Raw genomic sequence first — 21373 nt, 5'->3', positions numbered from 1 at the left:
TATTTGCTCAAATAACATCAAGCTCACTTCCTTAATAAGTGTACTGCCGTTGGTAACCTGAAAAGATACATATATTTTAAAAGTATTCAGCCATCAACTCAGTATTTTATAAACACTAACCTGATACATAATTTTTGCTGGATGGCCTGAAGTTTATAATACCAACTGGTTTACACTCTTATTGTTGAAAATGCCAAAAATGCCATAATTTCACTAATATAGACAAGATACTTTGTATTTTTCAAAAGTTGTCTAGTTTTAACTAAGTATGCCTTTAGTAGCTGAAAGTAGTCTCACTAAAGTTTATATACCACTAACTTTATCTAAACTTTCAAGATAGTTTTATAAACTCTCGTTGCTGTTTCCTAGACACAATACCTCACCCAACAGTCCAGCTCTGATGCTGCATTAACCAATCCTCTAGCAGTAATCAAGCACACCTTTTGTAGGATGTATCTTTTTTCCCCCAGAATGTCTTATACATGGTAGTACTCATTGTATAAGTAAAATTTTTGACAAAGTAACAATGTAGTAGAGAAACAAAACAAAATTCATTCCAGTTGGTTTTCTTTTTCCACATCTCCGATAGAGGAGGTGTTATCAAAGGTCACAAGGAGGAGGAAGTCTACACATTCCAGATCAACAGAGACCTCTGTGCAACTCATTTACTTCTCTATTTCTCCATGATACCTATTTGTCTCACTGATCTTGGTATCATTTGCTGTGCATTTCTAAAATTTTACATTTATGAAAACCTGACTAGCAGGAAATAGTAGACTTGATGTAAGTATTAGTGCTATGTATAGAAATAAACCTTTGTTTCTAGACTTCTGTATTTCATGCTTTTGGCACATTTAGAAGTGAATAGGTGTTCTACAAACCTGATGAGAGAAGCAGTAAGGTTTTCATGCAGAGATACTCTTCATAAGACACCTGAAGCCTGTGTAACTCATTGGAAACAAACAGCATATGTTTACATTGTTCATACATGCAGGGTAGCTTCATTCTCTGCCTGTGAAAGACAAATATCAATGTTTGAATTAGAAATAAATAGTGCTCGTTCCAAAAATGTACATTTTATTTTAGTCTTATTTTGCAAAACTATGAACTCATAAAGGAAAATCTATTGCTATTAATGCTAATTCCCTATAGATCAGAATTTAAGGAAACTGCTTAAAACTTGTTCCTGAGTCTACAGCATATAGAGACCAATGAACAACCTAATTTTACATTGCAGAAGTTGTTTTTCTATCATGCATGATATATATTGTTTTAGTTATGTGCTTAAAATTTATTACTCCTACAGGATATATTACCACTTGCTCATTTAAATCAAGGTTTTATGGTAGCATTTGAATACGTATGGCCAATTACACACAGTTTTAGATCCTACCTATTCAAAAATTAAAAGGTATGTTTTTCACAGCATTCCATTCTTAAGTCAGCTCTGAGTGATGCTGCATATAGTTACGCAGGGGTCAGAACTCGACTCTAGACTTTCTGATATGCCAAATATGCCTCTGACAGACATTATATGACTAAATATTCTCTTAACTAAAGGTACCAAATGAATTCTCAATTAGAATTCTCAACAATCATGATCACATCTACATAGATCCCTAAAGTTTCCTAACTTCTTAAATGACACTAGAGCCTGAATCTGGGCCCAACTCATAGTTTTAAAAATACTTCAAGATCTATTTTTGTCAGTTTTGACAGAAAGTGATCTTGGACTTAACAGAAAAAAACAACTTTTCTCTACTGAAGATAGAGTTCTCTTCTTTATATTACAGTCAGACATGAATGGCATATTGCCACAAAGATGACAGAGGAGCTCTGTGACTCTTCACATTTAAAATCTGCTTTACTATGGAGGCACCTTCCCAATACCCTAATAGGAATTGAGCATTCCTTTTCTGGGAGGTATCTTTTAGTTTCTAATATGTTGTAATTTCAACACAGTTATAGTGTAGTAGAGTAAAAAATCATTCTAGTTGGCTGTTAAAAAAATATATATATATTTTCCACAATTTTCTGAAACCCAAATCTGCCTATCACAGACACCAGAGTAGTGTGGAAACACAGTGGCTAAAAGAATGTGAAGTCAGAATGGCCTCTTCAAAACTATTGTTCAAATAAGCCATTTATCCTCCAAAAGAGCTGAACATACTTTATGTAAGGAATGTATGTGGCATGATCAGGTTATGCTGTGATTGTTTAAATCTAGATGTGAGTGTTGCCAAAATAAAATAAAAATCTCGAATTAAGATTAATTTTATAGAAGAGAAGGATAAATTGGTGTTTCATATAACTCTCCATTCAGTTTTAATCCCAATCAAATGACTTAAAATTGCTTTTTAGACAGTGACTGTAAATAAGCATGGCTGGATTCTGAAATAAGCAAGTACTTAGGGATTTTAAATGTCTTTGAGTTTACATATATTCATCAGTTAATTTAAAATTTGATCAAACAACTTAAATCTTGTTAAACTGTGATGCAGTGGTTTGAACAGTCCTCTTTTTGGCAACAGTCAGTCAAGGTGACTTCCTTCTCTGACACAGGTACCTTAAGAGTGTGTCTGTACGAAGATCTGGTCTGGTCAGTGCCTCTGTGGAGGACAGAGATATGGCCCTTCCTTGGAATACAGACTCTGGCTTATGTATTTCACATTGCTTCTCACTATTAGGCTTGGTCCTTTTCCTTTAGGTCTCAGTTCAAATGATACCTCCAAGAAGCTAATAGCTACCCTATCTGAAATAGACCTCTCCCTAGTAAAAACTCATAATCTAAAATTTTACTTATTTCGTAGTTGTATGTGTCTCCTCCCCTACTAGAATGTAGGCAGTAAAGGTGAGGAGCCTTGTCTTATTCTCTCTCTGCTATAGTACCAGGAAACACAAATTAGGGGTATGAGTATTTGTTGTTCCCCTTTAATCCAGTCTCTCCATCATGTTATCCTTTAAAGTATGTTTTAATTGATTTTTTTTTTTTTTTTTAAAGAGAGAGAGGAAGGGGGAGATAGAAACATCAATGTGAGAAACATTGAGCCGGGACTCAAACTGGGACCTCTCAGTCCATGGGATGATGCTCATCCACTGAACCATACCAGCCAGGCATCATGTTATCCTCTTTTTAAAACCTTCCACAGGCCCCTTGCTCCTAGAATAAAATCTAAACTCTATTCCATGGCCTATAAAATCCTGCTTGACTTGGTCCCTGCCCACTTACCTAAACTCATCCTCAGTGGCTCTCTCTCAATTCCTCACATATGCCAAGGTTGTTTCTAGCCTTTGCATTCATTTCTTCTGCCTGAAATGCCATCTCTTCCAAATAGTTCTATTTAGTGCTCAGCTATTTAGAGAGGTCTTCTATGGTCCCCAAATCTAATGTAGCACATACCCCTCTCTCCTCCCCTCTATCACACTATTATATCATGGCTAGCCAACATAATTTTGGTCATATGGTTTTCCCCCATCAGAATGTTAGCAGGGGCATAATCTATTGTATTCATTATTAGAGCTGAAGCTCCTAATACAGTATCAGGTACTTGGTAGGTACTCATATAGTTATAAATATCACCAATAGAGAAGAAGCAATACCAAGTTTAACTCAATAGTTCAGCCAGTTTTGTATGCAACTAGCCTAATAGAGGGGAAAACCTAAACTCTGCTTTAAAAAAAAAAAAAAATGTTTTTATTGATTTTTTAGAGAGAGAAACATGGATCTGCTGCTTCCCGCATGCCCCCTACTGGGGATCGAGCCTGCCACCAGGCATGTGCCCTGACCGGGAATCAAACGGGACCTCTCAGTCCATGGGTCAATGCTCAATCCACTGAGCCACACTGGCCGGGCAGAATTCTCTCTATTTTTTTTTTTATCCTCACCCGAGGACATTTTTCCATTTTTTGTTCAGAGACAGAGGGACACATCGAGTGCCTGCCTCCTGCACGACCCAACCAGGGCCGGGGACAAACTGCAACCAAGGCATGTGCCCCTAGCGGAAACCGAACCTGAGTCTCTCTGGACCGTAGGCCGATGCTCTAACCGCTGAGCCAAACCAGCCAGGGTTCTCTGCTTTAAATATGCATATTTATCATGCCAGATACATGGTCTTGGAATTATTTCATAGTAGTATATAGTATAAAGAAAATGTGTCCTGAATCTAGAATTACCCTACTACTCGCTCCTTCTTGTACAACAGCTAAGAATTTCCTTTAAAATATCTGGAGCTAGTATCATCCAGTCTCTATTAAAACAAAATAATGTGAGCTTAATACATCATAAGGCAGGCCTTCCCATTTAACACTCAGCTCAAAGATGCTTTTTTATAATTTCTATTAATTACTTTTGTGCCTGGAACACACAAGAGATAAAACAATGTTTGCTTTATCTTCACAGGATCTCTCTTTAGGTTGTCTTCATTGCTTTCATGTCTCCTTTTCACTTTCCTCCAAATATCTCCTGTTCATGAACTGATGTTAATGTCTAAACTCCTTGCCACTCTGGACATATTTAAAGTTATCACTGTTACTTTTAATATGGCATCCAGTTCTGAACAAACTACTGATGATGCTGGACTCATATAGAGTGCTATGGCACTATTATTCTAATAATGTGGTTTAAGAATTCATTACTTTTTTTGAACCCTTGTCAATACTAAGTATCTAGAGCTCACAATTAAAGAAATGTCCATCCTTTTTTCACAAAAATCCCCTTCATTCTTTGCTCAGGCCATAGATGTATGTGTGTTTGTGATTTCATATGTATTCTAATAAAAGAGATAAGCTGTGGGCTTAAAAAGTAGTATTGTAAGGTAGAAAGTGGTAAGAGCTTAGCATACATAGCAGAGAGGTCTTTTATGGTGATGTGAACATCGTGAGCTGAGGGTTGTGTATGGAAATTGGATCTGAGTGGGAAGAGGGGTATGTGAAGGAGAACGAGAAAGTAAGGCCAGGTCTGGAGAGAGAAAATCATGCTGCATGTACTGGTGGTCAATGAGATGTGAACATACTGCGCTTAAGGAAGAAAAAAATTAGTCAACGTGATGGCAGATACACTAGAGGCAGAAAACTAATTAGGAAACAACTGCAATAAGCTAAGGGAATGGACATCTGAAATATTTCACAGATAGAAGCATAGGCCTAGAAGACCAGAGAATGAGCTGGTTTATAAAATCTTCAAGCTTGGTTCTCTCCCAATTAAAAAAATATTTTTGTTCCCATGTTCTTTCCAAGTAATAAACTCTGAGTGAGCCGGGGCATGCAGAGATACCTCTTCTCTCTGGATTTGTACTTCCTACCCTCTCAGCCACGAGGTCAACATGAATTAGGTATCATGCTTTTCCTTACTGGAATAGGATTATGTAATTAAAACAATACACCACAAGATTCCTTTTTACTTGCTATAGCCTTTACTAACACAGAAATGCTCACTGTTTAAGTAATATTGCCACATGTACACCTTATACCTGGCTTGTCTTAAGCACTGATAAACAACTCTATTTCAGGTTTTCCCAGATACCTGGTAGCACTGATTCAGTCTTGAATGATCACAATAGCAGTCCATCGGGAAAATATCAGCTGATTAAAATACCTTATGAATACAGGGGAAATGATTCACAAATGACTTACTCATTAATAATCAAATCAGGAGCAAAACACAGCAGGTTTGCACCTGCTTGTTTGTATGATCTCCATCCCAGGGCAAATGCCATGAGGAACATCCATGAATATTGCAGTAGGATCATTTGGTCATCCAGGTGTAAGTTCCTGAATCCTGAATTAAGAGAAATAAAGATGTGAGAAAAACTAGTTGCCAAAGAGAAGATAATTTCTCTGGAAACTGCCAAAGACCAGATATGAATTAGTCTTGTCTTAGGGGACCTCTAACCAATAGAGGAAATGAAGAACCAAGTGGGCTCAGTTTTCCTTTGTCACATGACATATGAAGATCAAAGCCCATGCATTCAATGTTCAAAAACTTAAGAGCAGTTAATTTTTGTCATCTTTTTCCTACTTAAGTTAATATAAACTAAACAGTAAAAAAGAAAGCCAAGAGTTTTGGCCTGGGACATTATTCATTAATGAATTTAAATGGAAAACTTTCCCCTGATCTTTATACCTCTTTCTCCCTTGTAGGGATGATAGGTCAGTCACTTCAGTCTTGTTCTGTCTCTAGTTGTGTGTACAATTCCCCTCTAACTGTCAAGTTAGAGAAGTTAGAATATTCTATTTTAGTACATTTTAACAAAGTGTCATCACGTCTGATTTTTACCAATTTTAAAAATAACCAGATTATTACAAGTGATACAGTGAAGGAAAACTGAAATCTAAGCAATATTTTACATTTTCTTCTCCCACTTCAGTGTAAAAGGAATTTTGAGTAAATTCTGTAACTCTAGTAGTGATGTTACATCGTCCTATCTGAAATTACTGTGCTCTGAGGAATAATCTGAAAAGCAGGGAGCAGTGTACAACTTTTATTATAGCCTCTCCACTCTCCCATAACTGAGTATGAGAAACAAGACACACCATGGGACCAGGATGACAAAGATTCAGAGTATTTTTGTTTAAGAAAGAGACTCAGAGATAGAGAACAAACTGGTGGTTGCTGGAAGGGGATGGATGAAACAGGTGAAGGGGAGTAAGAGCTACAAACCTCCAGTTATAAAATGAACCACAGGGATGCAATGTACAGCACAGGGAAGAGTCAATAATATCTTAATAACTTTGTAAGGTGACAGATGTTAGTAGACATATCATAGTGATTATTACATCATAAGGTATAAAAACAGACACCTGAAATTCATACAATATTGTATATATCAACTATAATTTTTTAGAAAAGAAAAATACAAAAATGTGTGTCTTCGTTTTGTCATCTTTTGCATTTTACCTGGTATTGCCTTTGCCCATTTCACCGCTGCAATCACTTGCCGTCCACCTAACATGTTGAGGGTGGTCATGATCCGCCAGGTTGTATCTGGAATAGAGCTATCATATCCTGCAAATAACACCTCGGGTTCAATGACCTCCAGCAGTGACACCAGGGTAGGTGTGAGTTGTGGTAATGTTGCAGGAACTACTGTTTTGTTAAGATTTTCGCAAGTTTCTTGTGGGATTCCTGTAGTGGTGGCCTGCTGAATTCCTTTTATCTTTTTCTTTGTTTTTCGAGCTGTGGGTATTTAAAAAATACACAGAAATGAGTTGTGATGGGAAGGTGGAGGTGGCAAAGTTTATTCAGGAGGTATTAGAGAATTTTTTTCTCTGAAAGAAAAGGACCAAGAGAAACCCATTTGTATATTAATTTTTGCTACAAAGTAGTTACTTCTTTGTTAAAGTTATACTTTATACAAAGTAACTACATGTCTTGCAATACTATGTTAAAGCAGTCTAAACAAACCACTTTCATAGATTCATTAATTTCTGTCTCACTTGCACTTCAAAGTCAAAATTTTCATCGTTTATATAAGGGAAATTACTTTTACTATCATTTACATTGAGTAGAATGGTTCCATCTGGTAACGTCATAAGCCTCTTTGCCTTTAAGTCCCCCTTGACTCTCTATACCAAAAATAAAGCTATATTTGGAATGACTATAATATACCTTAAAATGAGGTAAACGTGGGATAACCATTAAAAACCTTATCTATATGAAAATGCTAGGCACTTCAGGCAGTGAAGAAGGCTGCCTTAAAATATTTCTTGAGAATTATTTGGTATGGGGCACCAGTATCAAAATATACCCCTTATAGTACACTTATGGAGAGAATTAGATTCAGAGAGCTGGTGGCTTCTGCAAACTTACTCTGGGTTATCATGAAACTGCCTGGCTTAGGGGAAACACTCCAAGGAACATAAGAATAGTTCTAAAGATTGTAAAAAAAAAAAAAAAACACTATGAAACACGCGGCTCATCTATATTGTTCTTAAGTATTATGGTCTGCTATACACTGGAATAATTAAACACAAAAATGAGCCTTTTACACTAAAATCACACATATGCAAAACACCATTAACTGAGATATTTAAAAGCCTTTCAGTTTTTCTACAAATTATCAACTGCATGATATGTGCTAATATATTATTAAATGACAAACTGGAACTATGTAATCACACCTATAAATCTACTTATATTTAAAAACACACCCATAGTATGCACTAAATAGCTCTCACAGTTAGTCTCTCTTCTATCAAAAGGACCACATGGCTCCCATTCTTCCTCTGATAGCACCATGTCTTGTTAGATTGGTCTTTCTAAAATACAAATCTGATCATGTCTCTGACTTATTTTCACCTAATTCCTACTTAGCTTTTTTAGATTTAAAATGCAATGTTGCTTCTTCTAGGACAGAATTAATCGACCCTCCGCCTCTCTGTGGCTCTTTTCCTTTTGCAGTGTGCCATCCCATTTTGTGATGACTCTGTAAATAAACTAGAATACAGGTCCTGTTGTATTGTCTAGTGCCTGTCTTCTTGGTGAGTATGGCTGAGTAAAAGTGCTACCACAACAAATACTAAGCTATTAGATCACCATCATCACCTTCATGGAACTTGCAATTTCAATTAAAGCAGAATTCCTAATTTTCCGAAGGAAAGTTTTTAAATGATGAGATCAATGTTAATTATACAACTTGTTATATACACAGGAATATGAAAATCAAGCTTTTAACTAATTTCAGGTTTCTTCTTTACTTTGAAAAACAAAACCCATCCAAGGCCACCTTGAGGAGTTCTACAAAAATAACGTTGCTCCAAGTTTTGTAATTATTATAGAATTTCCTTTTTTTAGTGCATAGTCTGGCTATACTGAATTGAGTAATAAGAGCTGGTGAATAAACTTAAGCAAAATATGAAATATTAATTTAAAAACTAAAAACTTCTTTTATTGAGCAGAAATATGAAATTGTGCTCATCAGGCACACATATACTGTTAACTAAATTATTACATCTGCTTATATTTTAAAAAGTGAAATAAATTCTTATATGATGCATAGACAGTTCTCTTCAGGCCTTCACATTACCTTCCAGGTTCATTCCAGCTTGAAGACATTTTCGGTAGCGGCATGCTGGGCAGTTTTTTCTTCGAATTTTATCAATGATACAATCATTTCTTCCAGCACAAAGATAATTGTGCTGTCCTATATGGAAAATAAAGGCACTGTTAAAATTTCACAGGTCTTAAAGATATTTTTTCTGGAGTGACTGTTTTTGTTTTAGGTGGAACAAAGGCATTGATTGAGGAAGGTACAGTGGAGTTGCTTACATTGCCGTTACAATGTTGAAAGGTCTCATTCTATTTAACAAATTAAACATGATTAATTAAAAAAAAACTTTACACAGCATACATATAGAAAAGTGCATTTTCATAAACTGAACGTCTCCATGTAAGCAGCTCTCAGATCAAGAAGCAGAACAACAGTACCCCATAAACACTCAGGCACTCCCCACCAAGGGTAACCTCTTTCTTGATAAATTGTACTTTAAACAGTTTCTTCTTTTAACAGTTACAGGAGATGTCTATAATTCCTATTTTATTATTAGTTCTGACATACTGATGCTTAAGGACTAAAACTGGCTTTACAATACTGCGAAAATCCCAACGAGTCAGTGACTTTCATTCGACATTATGCACCACATGCAAATAAAATGCGCTCCCCTACCAATTTCAAATGAGTGATAGTTTACAATCTTGAAAGTTAAGGTTGCCATCAACTAGTTAGGTGAACACAGACTTGGCAAATTAAACTCCTGTATCTAGATCTTATAGAGAATTGTTAATTATTTCACATCTTATATTTTAGAATATAAGAATGTTTGAATTCACCACTGATCCCAAATATTAAAGACCACTACTGTCTAAAATCTTGTGGTACCCAGGTATACGTAACGTGTTAGAGGTAGAAGTACAATTTTCACTTGGCAAAAGTTTTCACGGAAAAGTTAAAAGGAAAAGACTAGCTATGGCTCAGCAGTTAGTGTCAGCCTGTGCACCAAAGGGTCATGGGTTCGATCCCAGACGGGGTCCAAGCAGGGGGCAACCTATCAATGTATCTCTCTCACATCGATGTTTCTCTCTCCCCACCTCACCCTTCCTTCCAGTCTCTAAAAATCAATGGAAAAAATATCATTGGGTGAAAAAATAAATAGGAAAAGACTGAAAGTCTCCCTGCCTCCTCCTATATGCACAATCCTATAATTTTCTTTTTTATTAGAGAAAGATAGAAACACCAATTGGCTGTCTCCTGTACACCAACCCCTCTGCCTGGGGATCGAACCTGCAGTCTGGGCACATGCCTTGGCTGGGAATTGAACCAGGACCTCTTAGTCCATGGGATGATGCTCAATCCACTGAGCCATGCTGGCCAGGCTCTTGTAATTTTCTTTTAATCTGATTATTGGATGTTGAAGAAAAATACCTGAGGATCTACTGGCCTGGCAAGAACAAAGGATCCTTCTGCACAAGACCAGCGTGTCAAATACACTAGACAACTAAGAGTCTACAAACCTTATACTACAGGAGGTGGTCTTCACAAGACTACAAGCTATTTCTCTTCTCAAAAATAAATTATATTCAGAGGAAAGCGAAAAATTCAATTCACTAGGTTTACTATACCTAGTTTTGATTTTTAGGAAAAGACTCTTTCTGCATAGAACAACTTGAGACTTGCCTTGGCTGAAAACAAACTATATTTACTTCTTCCTGATATGATAAGTCACAGTGCTCTTTAAGCATTCGTTTTGGGTAGATGGTTAACTGTATCAGGTTCAATTCTTTGTGAGCAGTAGGCCACTGAGTTGACTAATGGCCCTGTTCCAGAACTGCTGTCCACTGCCAAATGTCCAAACCAGCTGTTTCAATGCCTTTCTACATTGTGTGTGTTTCCTTGCTGTTTTTCTTGAACATAAAGTGCAAGCATCAATGCAATAATTCTATCCTCTATTAAAGCAAAAGTAGGAACAACAGATGTATCCATACTCGAAGCAGTTATAAAGAATTTCTACTCTATGAGAATATCAACAAATTACTGTCCTGCAGTTAATGAGAAAAGACTTGACAAATTACTCATTGAGAAAAACAGAAAATATTCTAATGCTTTATTTATGTCCAAGCAAAATATAAGGATGTGCATATTGTGCTAATAATGATTTCTTTATCCCAGGTATGTATTAGCTATCTAAGAATCTGAGCTAGAGGATCAGGGGGCACTGAATCTTTAAGTTAAGTTAGTCCTATCTGGTTATTAGTATGAAGTTGGACAAGTCTGTGTCTCATTTATAAAATGAGGAGTGATCACTATTTTACAAGGCCTGGACATGAACCACTAAAGTCAGTCATCAATCATTTTAAAAAAGACAGAGGGATGTCTTAGTTTGGAGTCCCTGGTCTTATACCATTTGGGAAATTCCCTTTCTAACTAATAGAGAGTAGATGACAGGAAAAAGCCTTCAAGCCAGCTAGAATTTCTTTTTCTTTATCCTCACCTGAGGACATTTTTGCATTTATCTTCAAATGGGTTGGGGGGAGGCGCACATCGATGTGTCTGTAAGAGAGACACACTGACTGGCTGCCACCCACATGACCCCAACTGGGGCCGGGGACAAACTGCAACCGAAGTACATGACCTTAGCGGGAACCGAACCCGGGACTCTTTGTTCTGTGGGCCAATGCTCTAACCGCTGAGCCAAACCGGCCAGGGCCCAGCTGGAATTTCTTAACATTGTTTTGTTTGCATCATATTTATTTTTGTGGGTAAATCTATTTTTGGCAAGTGATTCTAGTTTTTATTTGTGGTAGATTTAGTAACCAACCTCCAAGATGGTCCCCAATGGTCTGTGTAGTCCCTTTCCATACTCTATCAGGATTGGTCCATGTGACCAATAAAGTATGGCAAAAGTGTATGTCACATCTGAGATTAAGTTCTAAAGACACTGTTTCCATGTTGGTAACTTACTCTTGAGGATCATTTGTTTTGGGGGATGCCAGCTGTTATGCTGACAACAGTCCTAGAGGAGGCCCACACAGTGGGGAACTGAAGCTTCCTGCCAAAAGCAATGTTAATGGGGTGGAAGTGGAGCCTTTGGATGACAGCAGCCCCAGCAACAGTCTGAATGGAACCTCACGAGTGTCCCAGGACTACCCAGCTACAAAGCTGCTCCCACATTCCTGACTCTCAGAAACTGCATGACATAGTAAATGCCTCTTGTTTTAATTTACTCATTTGGGGGGGGTAATTTGTTATACAGCAACAGATAATACAGTAGGGGATAGTAAAGGTGTGCGTGTTTTTTTTTTAAATAATTTATGTTTAAAAAAGAGTGATCTAGCCCTGGTCTATTTTGCTCAGCAGTTAGAGCCTTGGCCCGCAGACCAGAGAGAGGGGAGTTCTGCTAAGGGCACGTACCTCACTTGCAGTTTGTCCCTGGCTCCGGTTGGGGTTGTGTGGGTTGCAACCAGTCGATGTGTCTCTCTCACGTAATGTTTCTCTCTCTTCCTCCCTCTCTCCCTCCAGCTCTATCTGAAGAGAAATGCAAAAGTGTCCGCGGATAAAAAAGAGTGATCTAAAAAATGTTAAGCCTTGGCTAGTTTGGCTCAGCGGTTGGAGCGTTGGCCTGCGGACCAGAGAGTCCCGGGTTCAGTTCCCGCAAAGGGCACGTACCAAAAAAACCCAAGGACTTTTGCCCTGGCCGGTTTGGCTCAGCGGTTGGAGCACTGGCTTGTGGTCCAGAGAGACCCGGGTTCGGTTCCTGCTAAGGGCACGTACCTCGGTTGCAGTTTGGCCCTGGTTGGTCGTGCGGATGGCAGCCACTCAATGTGTCCTTTTCACATCAATGTTTCTCTCTTCCTCTCTCTCCCTCCCACTCTATCTGAACAAATAATGGAAAAATGTCCTCGGGTGAGGATAAAAAAAAAAAAAAGATAAATAAAAAAAATGTTAATAAATAGGGCAGTGATGCATAGACATGGACAAGATCCTGAAAGTGGTACAGGGAATTGGTAACACAGCAAAGGGCATGTTCTAGGGTTTTTTGCAGTTTGTATACCTTATTTGAAGTAGCCAACTTTATTTTTGTTTTTTTTTGTTAATAATCCTCACCCGATGATATTTTTTCCATTGTTTTTTTTAGAGGGGAAGAGGGAGAGAAATATCAATGTGAGAGAGACACATCAATTGATTGCCTCCCTCACAACTCCTACTAGGACCAGGGATCAAACCTGCAACCCAGGTAAGTGCCCTTGACTGGGAATCGAACCCATGACCCTTTGGTATGCAGGTCGACACTCTGAACCATGCCTACAGTAGCCAACTTTTAAATGTGAACTGTGACGGTCAGGGCACATACCTGGGTTTCAGGCTTAATACGGGGGGCGGGGGGGGGGGGACGTGCAGGATGTGGCAGCCGACTGATGTTTCTATCTCTCTCTAAAAAAATCAATAAAAACATATATTTTTTTAAATTTTAGGGAGAGAGAGAGATAGAAGCATTGATGAGAGAGAACACTGATTGGCTGCCTCCTGCATGCATCCCGCTGGGGATTGGGCCCACAATCTGGGCATGTGCCCTGACTGGGAATCGAACTGGTGACCTCTTGGTGCATGGCTCGACGCTCAACCATCAAGCCACACTCTCTAGGTAATAAGAACATTTTTTTTAAAAAAACCCAGTGTGATATAGTAGAAAGTGCACTGGTAAGGTGCCAGGAAGCTGATGATCTGAATCGCAGCTCTATTTCCTAACTATGTGATCTCAGTAATGTTTATTAACTTTTCTGAGCCTCTGCTTCCACATCTGTAAATCTGGAAAATTAGCACCTGTCTGGCTGGGCTTCTATAAGGATTAAAGGCAGTTGTGTAGAAGGTTCTTCCAATAGTGCCTAGCACATTGTAAGTACTCAATAAATGATAGCTATTAAATAATGCCTGTGTAATAACTTTCATCTCAGAATCTAACTAGATTATAAACTGCCAGGTGACAGATTTTTATCATATATCTCTCAGGGAGTCAGTGTGACACTGAGGTTAAGAGCCTGTTTGGAGATAGCTGTTTCAATCCCAGTTGCCAGCTACACTCTCTGAGCCTCAGTTTCCTAGTCCATCAAATATGAATCATAATAGCATCTAAGAGTTCACGGCTGTTAATTAAATGGTATGATCTTTTAAAACACAATACATGGTACATGGTAAATTAAAAATTAAATGTATTTTTGTACAAAGGGGCTTGAGGGAAAAAGGATCACTGAACTAGTAGTATACATCAAAAGGAATGAAGCTGCCCAAAGTTCTCTTTTGTATGCAGAAGAATGACTTACAGAATATCGAAAAAAAATTCAAAGTAGCTATCCTTGATTTGAGTTGTATGGACAATAAATAAGCCAAACTTCTGCAAATTTTCTAAAAACAGTTCAATGTTTGGGTATTTATTATAATATGCCAATTTTTGGGGAAAACTTAGCACTCCATTTATAACACCTGCTACAAAATGATAAGTGTAATGCATATCATACGACCTATATCTTCATAATTTTTAAAAGGTGTGCCAAAATATGCATCTGGGTTTTAAAACATTTCCATCATATCTAGATAGGTTGTCAAAGGACTACAGAATTTTAGAGCTGAAAGGGACCTTGGAGAACATTAAAATCCAAGTAAAGGATTTCCTTAACACAGTCCACATTTAAACCTCTTCTTATTAACCATGTAATCTAGCCATCACACTTAACTGAACTATTTGAATGATAAACATTTTGAAAAAGTAGAGCTAATATTTAATTAAATTTTACCCAAAGACAAATATAAGAATTTAATTCTAAAGCAGAGATTAAGATCAGAGGGCATATAGCTTGCAGTGAGAAGTATATTTAGCTTTCTTTTTAAATTGCATTTGGATGCTTTTAGGTAGGACACGCTTGACTTTGTAATAGCAATAGCTGCCCTCCTTCCCCCAGTTGTATTATATTTGGCCAGAATGACACAGTGGGTCCCTGCAGGCATTTGAATTTGCAGCCCTGTTTTAAAGAATATTTTAGTTAAAATGGAGAAAAATGAAAAAATAATTTTTTTAAATACCCTATTTCTTTTAAGGCTCCACAATCTCACTCTCACTTTCACTTTCAGAAATCAATTTGTTGATATTATTTATGTACAGCAATACTGTACTTCTGTTATCACTGCATTTATATCATGGAAATAACTAACCAGTTAAGAAAGTGATGATTCAAGTAAAGTGAGGAAAGAAGAAACTTCCTTCTCTAGGGTTTGCTGTAAATACTTTGTTAGAGGCATTTCATTAAGCAAGGGTGGGCTTTACTCAGGACTGTACTCAATAGCTGGGAGTTACTAACCCAGTCAAAACCTGCTTCCCTATGCTCTAAGCGGGTAGCGAGTAATTTTATAGTTTGCTAATGTATTAAAAAAGTAATCCAAACAAAAGAAAATGACTCGTCTAAGTCTTAAGGATGCAGACACAAATCTAGCCAAATGATAATAATAATCCTTCTCATACTGTGAATGAACAATTATTTCTTTAAAAATTAATATAATCAGAGTAATCGTTAGGTAATAATCCACTCACTCAGGCCACACTGCCTTCAAACTGCTTTACAGATGACTGAATTACATCATTTTTCTCAAGAGTATTCACTGGCAATATCAGAAAATTTTAGTGACTTCCAATAATAATTTGCTATGGAAGGAATTTCTCCTTCTTTAAAGAGCTGATACTCTTGTCCTTGTCAGCAGGCTGAGTGTACACCAAGGGTCAAGTTTATATTAATACAGTATTTGTAAAGTCAAATCACCATCTCCAAAATACCTTTTCTGACCTCCTCGGGCAGTTGATCACTTGCTCTTCTGTATTATAATCTCTGTACCTTGGTAACTCACCTTTCACCTGAAGTAGACTGTGACCTCCCAGAGGGCAGGGATCAAGTTTCATGTTGTGTTTATACCAGTGAGCACAGTGCCCTGGCCCAATAGCAGAACAGCGTTTCCCCCTAGTTCTGTCACTCATTTTTGCCAGGCTGAAACAGTTGGTGACTTTAAAAACAACTAATTTATAGGAATTAAAGCCCATGACTCTAATACAATGAGTACTGCTATTGCCCGAATCTAATACCGTTATTTCTCATGATGCCACTTCTTACAGTTACCTACTGTTCTCTGACCAAGCTCCTTCCTTTCAGTTTACACTTCTATTTTATTCTAGTTGTTTTATGTTGCTTTTCAAAATATTTCTTTCCCCCTAAAGACCCTCCTCTTCCCCCTTTACTGACTTTTAGCCTTAATAAGCTTTGCCTATAACAGAAATTTCAAAATCCACCCTGAGAAATAAGAACCAAATAGAGGGAAAATAAAACTCTTCAAAACACACACTACCTTCCACTGCTCTTTTGAAGAAGACTTTACAGCTCCCACAGGTCAAGACTCCATAATGACATCCTGAAGCTTCGTCAGAGCACACAAGGCAGAGTTTGGGGGGTGGTCCCGTTGCTGCTGAGCTGGATGAAGGAGGAGAGCTTACATCAGGTCTCATTCCAGGGCTAAAGAAGGAAGAAAGCAGTGTTATGATTTAGCTGTCATGACTGTCAAAGAAAAACAGTAACAACACATCAAAATATAGTTCTCTTAGCTTCTCATTCCACAGTGAGCATGTTCACACTGAACTCTGGCCTCAAGTACCAGCAAGCATCAAAATATGCTATCTAACTATAGTCGAATAATTATTTTGTTCTTTTATACAAAATTAAGATCTAATCTCTTAAGTATCCCATAAAAAGTTGTGTTTCACTTAGAAATTACAATGTTGAGTTGCTTAGAATTTGTTTATACTTATAACCACCTTTATTAAGGTGTCCTTTATCTACAATGACACTCATCATTTATAAGTACACACTAGATGAGTTTCATTAAATAGATAATTGTATAACACCACGATCAAGAGATAGTATATGTCTATTCACTCCCCAAAGATTCCTCCCACCCCTTTAATTGCTTAACAGTGGTTTCAACCTTCCTAAATGCTGCGACCATTTAATACAGTTACTCATGTTGGGGTGACCCCCGGCCATAAAATTATTTTCATTGCTACTTCATAACTGTAATTTTGCTACTGTTATGTCTTAGGTGACCCCTGAGAAAGGGTCGTTCAACCCCCAAAGGGGTCGTGACCCACAGGTTGAGAACCGCTGGCTTAGAACATCAACCCCCCCCCCTATTTTATTATCTCGTGCAGGCATCTTTTATAAATGCAGTTAAGTCTCATTACAATTCCACTCATGTCCTCCACTTGAGTTAAAACTTCTTATGAGAGTTTGGTCCTACATCTCTCATTGCCAGTGTCATCCTAGCTGAAACCAGGGTTTCTTATGACTCACAGAAGACTAATACAGAAGCATTCCTTTCCATAACTTTCTTGTCTGGCTTGCAGTACAGCTGGAAAACGCACTAGGCTTTCAATAGTAAGGACCCTCTGCCCTCCCACTCAATGTGCCCTGAAGAAAAAGATGGAGAATGGGAATCTGGTTCTCCTACTAGGTCTCATTTTTCATTTTGCAGACTTTTCACCACAATGAGTGCAGGTCTAGTATTTTAAGACAAACATTCTTTTCCTAATTTTTGTTTTTGGGAAAAAACCCTCAAAAAAACTTAAAGAATTGTACAGTGGATATATACTCTAATTGTACTCACTATTTGCTTATAAAAATATTTATAAACCAGCAAAATAGCAATCCTTTTAATGCTAAAGGAAAAATGAACTATAAAGCACTTCATAATAGATCATACAATGCTTTCCAATGTTGTATCTTCCTAAGGAATTTTGATCTTTCCTGCTAACTTTAGAACCAAACTTATTGTATTATATTGTACAACTCAAAAGTTTCTAACCTTGTAACTTTCTGTAACTAAAAGACTCTCTAAAAAGAGTATCTGGAGACTGCCTATTCCTTTTCTGGTTTTGTGTTTTTAAAAAATATGAATGGTGGCAATCTGTTGATTGTGGAACTATACATATTAAAGTGTGTTCCACAATGATTTATCACCTATATAAGTTCATAAGAATACCATTACTTCTCTCTAACATAAAAATAAAAACGTTAAAATATATTTTTATTGTTTTTTTTTAGGGAGAGAAACATGGATGTGAAAAGAAACATCAATCAGCTGCCTCCTGCACGCCCCCTACTGGGGATCAAGCCCACAACCCGAACAAGTGCCCCAACAGGGAATCGGACCAAGATCTCTCAGTCCACAGGACAATGCTCAATCCACTAAGCCACACTGGATGGGCTCTAAAATTTTCTTAACTTGCCTACTCTGTTAGCTGTCCCTTTGTTGTTCTTTATAACTGCAGCCAATAACAGTACAGCAGGTCTTCAAATAATGTCATTTTGTTCAATGTTGTTTTGTTATGTACATCATTTCACTTAAAGTCACAGAAACTATGGATGACATTAAGTGAGGACTCAGTGTATTAAATCACAATTACAAACATGCTAAAATTCACAGAACTAAAGAAATTGTTTTGACATGGTTAGAACTATATTTATGAAGTGACATCTTTGTCCTGTTTTAGAAATAAAAGTGAAAAGGTAATTATAGAATGACAATTTGTTTTATAAATGTCACTTTTAGTAATTAGGCCTCTAAACCCAAAAGTTCCCCCTAAATTCTGTCCTCAAAGGAAGCTTACTGCACCTTGCCGACCCTGTTTGTCTAAGAGGCTTAGCCAACAAGACAGCATTCCCACCATCCCAATTCTGGGAATAGGACCCAGGGTTTCATACTGTTCTCTGACGACTGGGAAGAATTTCTGGATGCTTCCACACCACAAGGTATTGATTTCCTACTAGCTCCGAGAGAGTGGACTGAGTACACAGTGAAAGCCTACAATGAGGAGATAACCTGAAAGGACTCTGCTGTAGGTGTGGATGAGCCACCCTTGATCAGCGAGAACTTGTGTGACTACAGTGGGGAGCTGCTCTGGGCCAGAGTTGTACAGAGTAGGAAGGCCTTGGAGTGAATGAACGGAGCAATGTGTTATAAAGATGCTCCTATTCCTGCTCAGCCAATCTTGTCATCTGACATCTATTTTTAGGGACCAACCAGTTGTTTGTGTACTTAGTTTATGGAAAATAAATGCAATATTTAAATATTTGAAATTCTCATGTAATACATATATGTATTTAAATTTTTTCAAGTATTTGTAGTACTTTCTAATTTTAAAACACTTTTATGAACAGAATCTCACCTTCCCTCTCAACAACCCTCTAGAGGAGTTCATGCAGTAGGAGGAGGTCGATGAGGGAGCCTGTCTGTGATCAAAATGACATGCTCTACCACTTAAAAAGCTTTGAGCCTCAGTTTCCTCATGAGTAAACTGGGAAGGACGTCATGGTGTGTGTGTTGTTGTGAAAAGAGGACATGTAGAAAGTCAAGCACAGAGTTCCTGCAGCTAGCTGGCACTCGATAACTGTTTATTCTTTTCTCTTTCAGCAAAACTGGAGATTTTATAAAAGGCATTATACATGTATTATATAAGTAGAAAGTAATATTAAGTCTAAAACCTAGAATAGTATTCCCAAATTCTCACTTATAAATTAGATCATCTGCAAAACATGTTCAGGCCACTGAACTGTAAGCTACAAATAACAAAAGGTAAAGTTAAAACTAAATGAACAAATGGATTGATAGCACTGTAGCTAAGAATCTGGAGCTTAAGTCAGGCTTTTGGTATCCCTTCAGGCAGTCATTCTGGGCTAGTACATCAGATAAGAACTGAGTACGTGGAAAGTTGCCAAGTATACCACAGACATCAGTGGGAAAAAAATCAGTTTTTGTCACACAAATATGAGGACTATGATGGCCTGTAATAAACACCATTAGGAGAGTTGGATAAATGCAAAATGGTATTCACTTGCAAACATAACCCTGTAATACTGCTAACAGGGCTAGGGTACAAGAAAATGGTTAGAACTGAAAGGAAAACCATATGGAATCACCATTTTTTAATGATACATGACAGAAAGACATAAGCACACCATAATTTAATAAATGCATATTACACTCTCTTTGCATGAAAAAGCTAAAATGTTATGGTCTTTGCTCAATGTGTGTTTACAGCCATGCCAAACATTCTGAAGATGCTGAGGTTCTGTTAAAACTGACTACATCTGCGGTGCTTTCTTTTAAGTGTGAAGACTCATAGGAACAAAAAGCTTTGTTCCAGGTATTACACTTGAATATGTTTCCCATTCGGAATGGATACTGAGTTATTCCTAAGGCTACTAAGTTTATAAGAGAAAGAACATGTGTAAAATAGGGTTTTTCTATCTAATTCTCTTGTTAAAAAAAAAAAAAAAAGCAACCGATGGAAGGAGGATCACTGATGGACAGTCATGGATGGATTGTAAAAATTAATCACACACCTTGAGAAGTAAAATGTGCAGGTAAATCACATCCTTTCATTCAGCACACACTTCCTGGCACCTGAATGTACGGTGAGCACACAAAGGTCATATCTTATAAGAAGTCATGTGATGCATGAAATACACTACTGGAATGGTGATGAACCTTGTAACTCTGATCTAGGTAGGAGAAGCAGAATATTTTTTAGCTGCCTCTGTGTCATAGTACTACTAGGCAGAGAATCAGCTACATGAACAGACAAATCTGGTTTCAAATCCTTACTCCAGGGTTCTAACAACTATGTACCACAGTGGTTAGCTGACAACCCCTGAGTCTGTTTCCTTATTAGTACCATTTTAGGAATTTTTGTGTGGATGATATATCACATTTATATAAAGTACTGGGCACACCCTTGGTGATCATCAAACAATACTCTTTTATCAACCTCCTACCCCATTCACTTCTTTTTTCTCCCTCCCCAATTCCTCCTCCCCTTCTGGAGTATCCTAGGGGAAGAGAAGTGCTATAAATAGCTAGGGGAAGGTTAATGGTCCCTTAGAAGCTTAAGTTTAGATATTTTTTTATATTACACCAAAAGTTGACAACTTATTTTTGTAAAGATTAGTGTTCCAATGTGGAATCTGAAACCATTATCAGTGAACTTTTTGTAACTCTTACATTAAAATCCATTGGTCTGCCTTGCACTTTGAAAGGATCTTTTACTCATGCATGATTTTGTACTATCAAGCATTAGTCATTTGGGAAATATTGGCTCCCTGAGTTATGCAGACCTTCCAAGTGTTGACACAGTTCATTACACAGTATAAAGGAGTCACATCTGTCAGGCTGACAGTGGCAGTTAATGTCTTGCAAAGTTCTAAATTTTGTTTGAAAGTTCTAATTTTTATCAACTGGCAACAAATACTGTCAGTTGTCTTCCTTGAAGTGATAAGCTCACTTCAGTCATT

At 37.5% G+C, this 21373-nt stretch overlaps 1 protein-coding gene across 7 annotated transcripts in view; it reads right to left on the bottom strand.

The window, feature by feature from the left end:
* NR3C1 (nuclear receptor subfamily 3 group C member 1) overlaps window positions 1–21373 on the bottom strand; it is a 106859-nt gene that overhangs the window by 10449 nt on the left and 75037 nt on the right. For 5 of the 7 annotated variants that reach the window (XM_036240882.1, XM_036240883.1, XM_036240881.1 and 2 more), the window contains exons 3-7: window positions 16374–16540; window positions 9024–9140; window positions 6896–7174; window positions 5632–5776; window positions 882–1012 (exon numbers count right to left, since the gene is read on the bottom strand). In XM_036240882.1, coding sequence (XP_036096775.1) covers window positions 882–1012; window positions 5632–5776; window positions 6896–7174; window positions 9024–9140; window positions 16374–16540 — 839 coding nt within the window. The remainder of the gene's footprint in view (window positions 1–881; window positions 1013–5631; window positions 5777–6895; window positions 7175–9023; window positions 9141–16373; window positions 16541–21373) is intronic. The other 2 variants (XM_036240888.1, XM_036240886.1) reach the window with 1 other exon arrangement.

The sequence above is a fragment of the Molossus molossus genome, unplaced genomic scaffold, assembly GCF_014108415.1.
Source record: "Molossus molossus isolate mMolMol1 unplaced genomic scaffold, mMolMol1.p scaffold_m16_p_4, whole genome shotgun sequence".
Lineage (NCBI taxonomy): Eukaryota > Metazoa > Chordata > Mammalia > Chiroptera > Molossidae > Molossus > Molossus molossus.
This window is presented reverse-complemented; position numbering and strand designations above follow the sequence as displayed.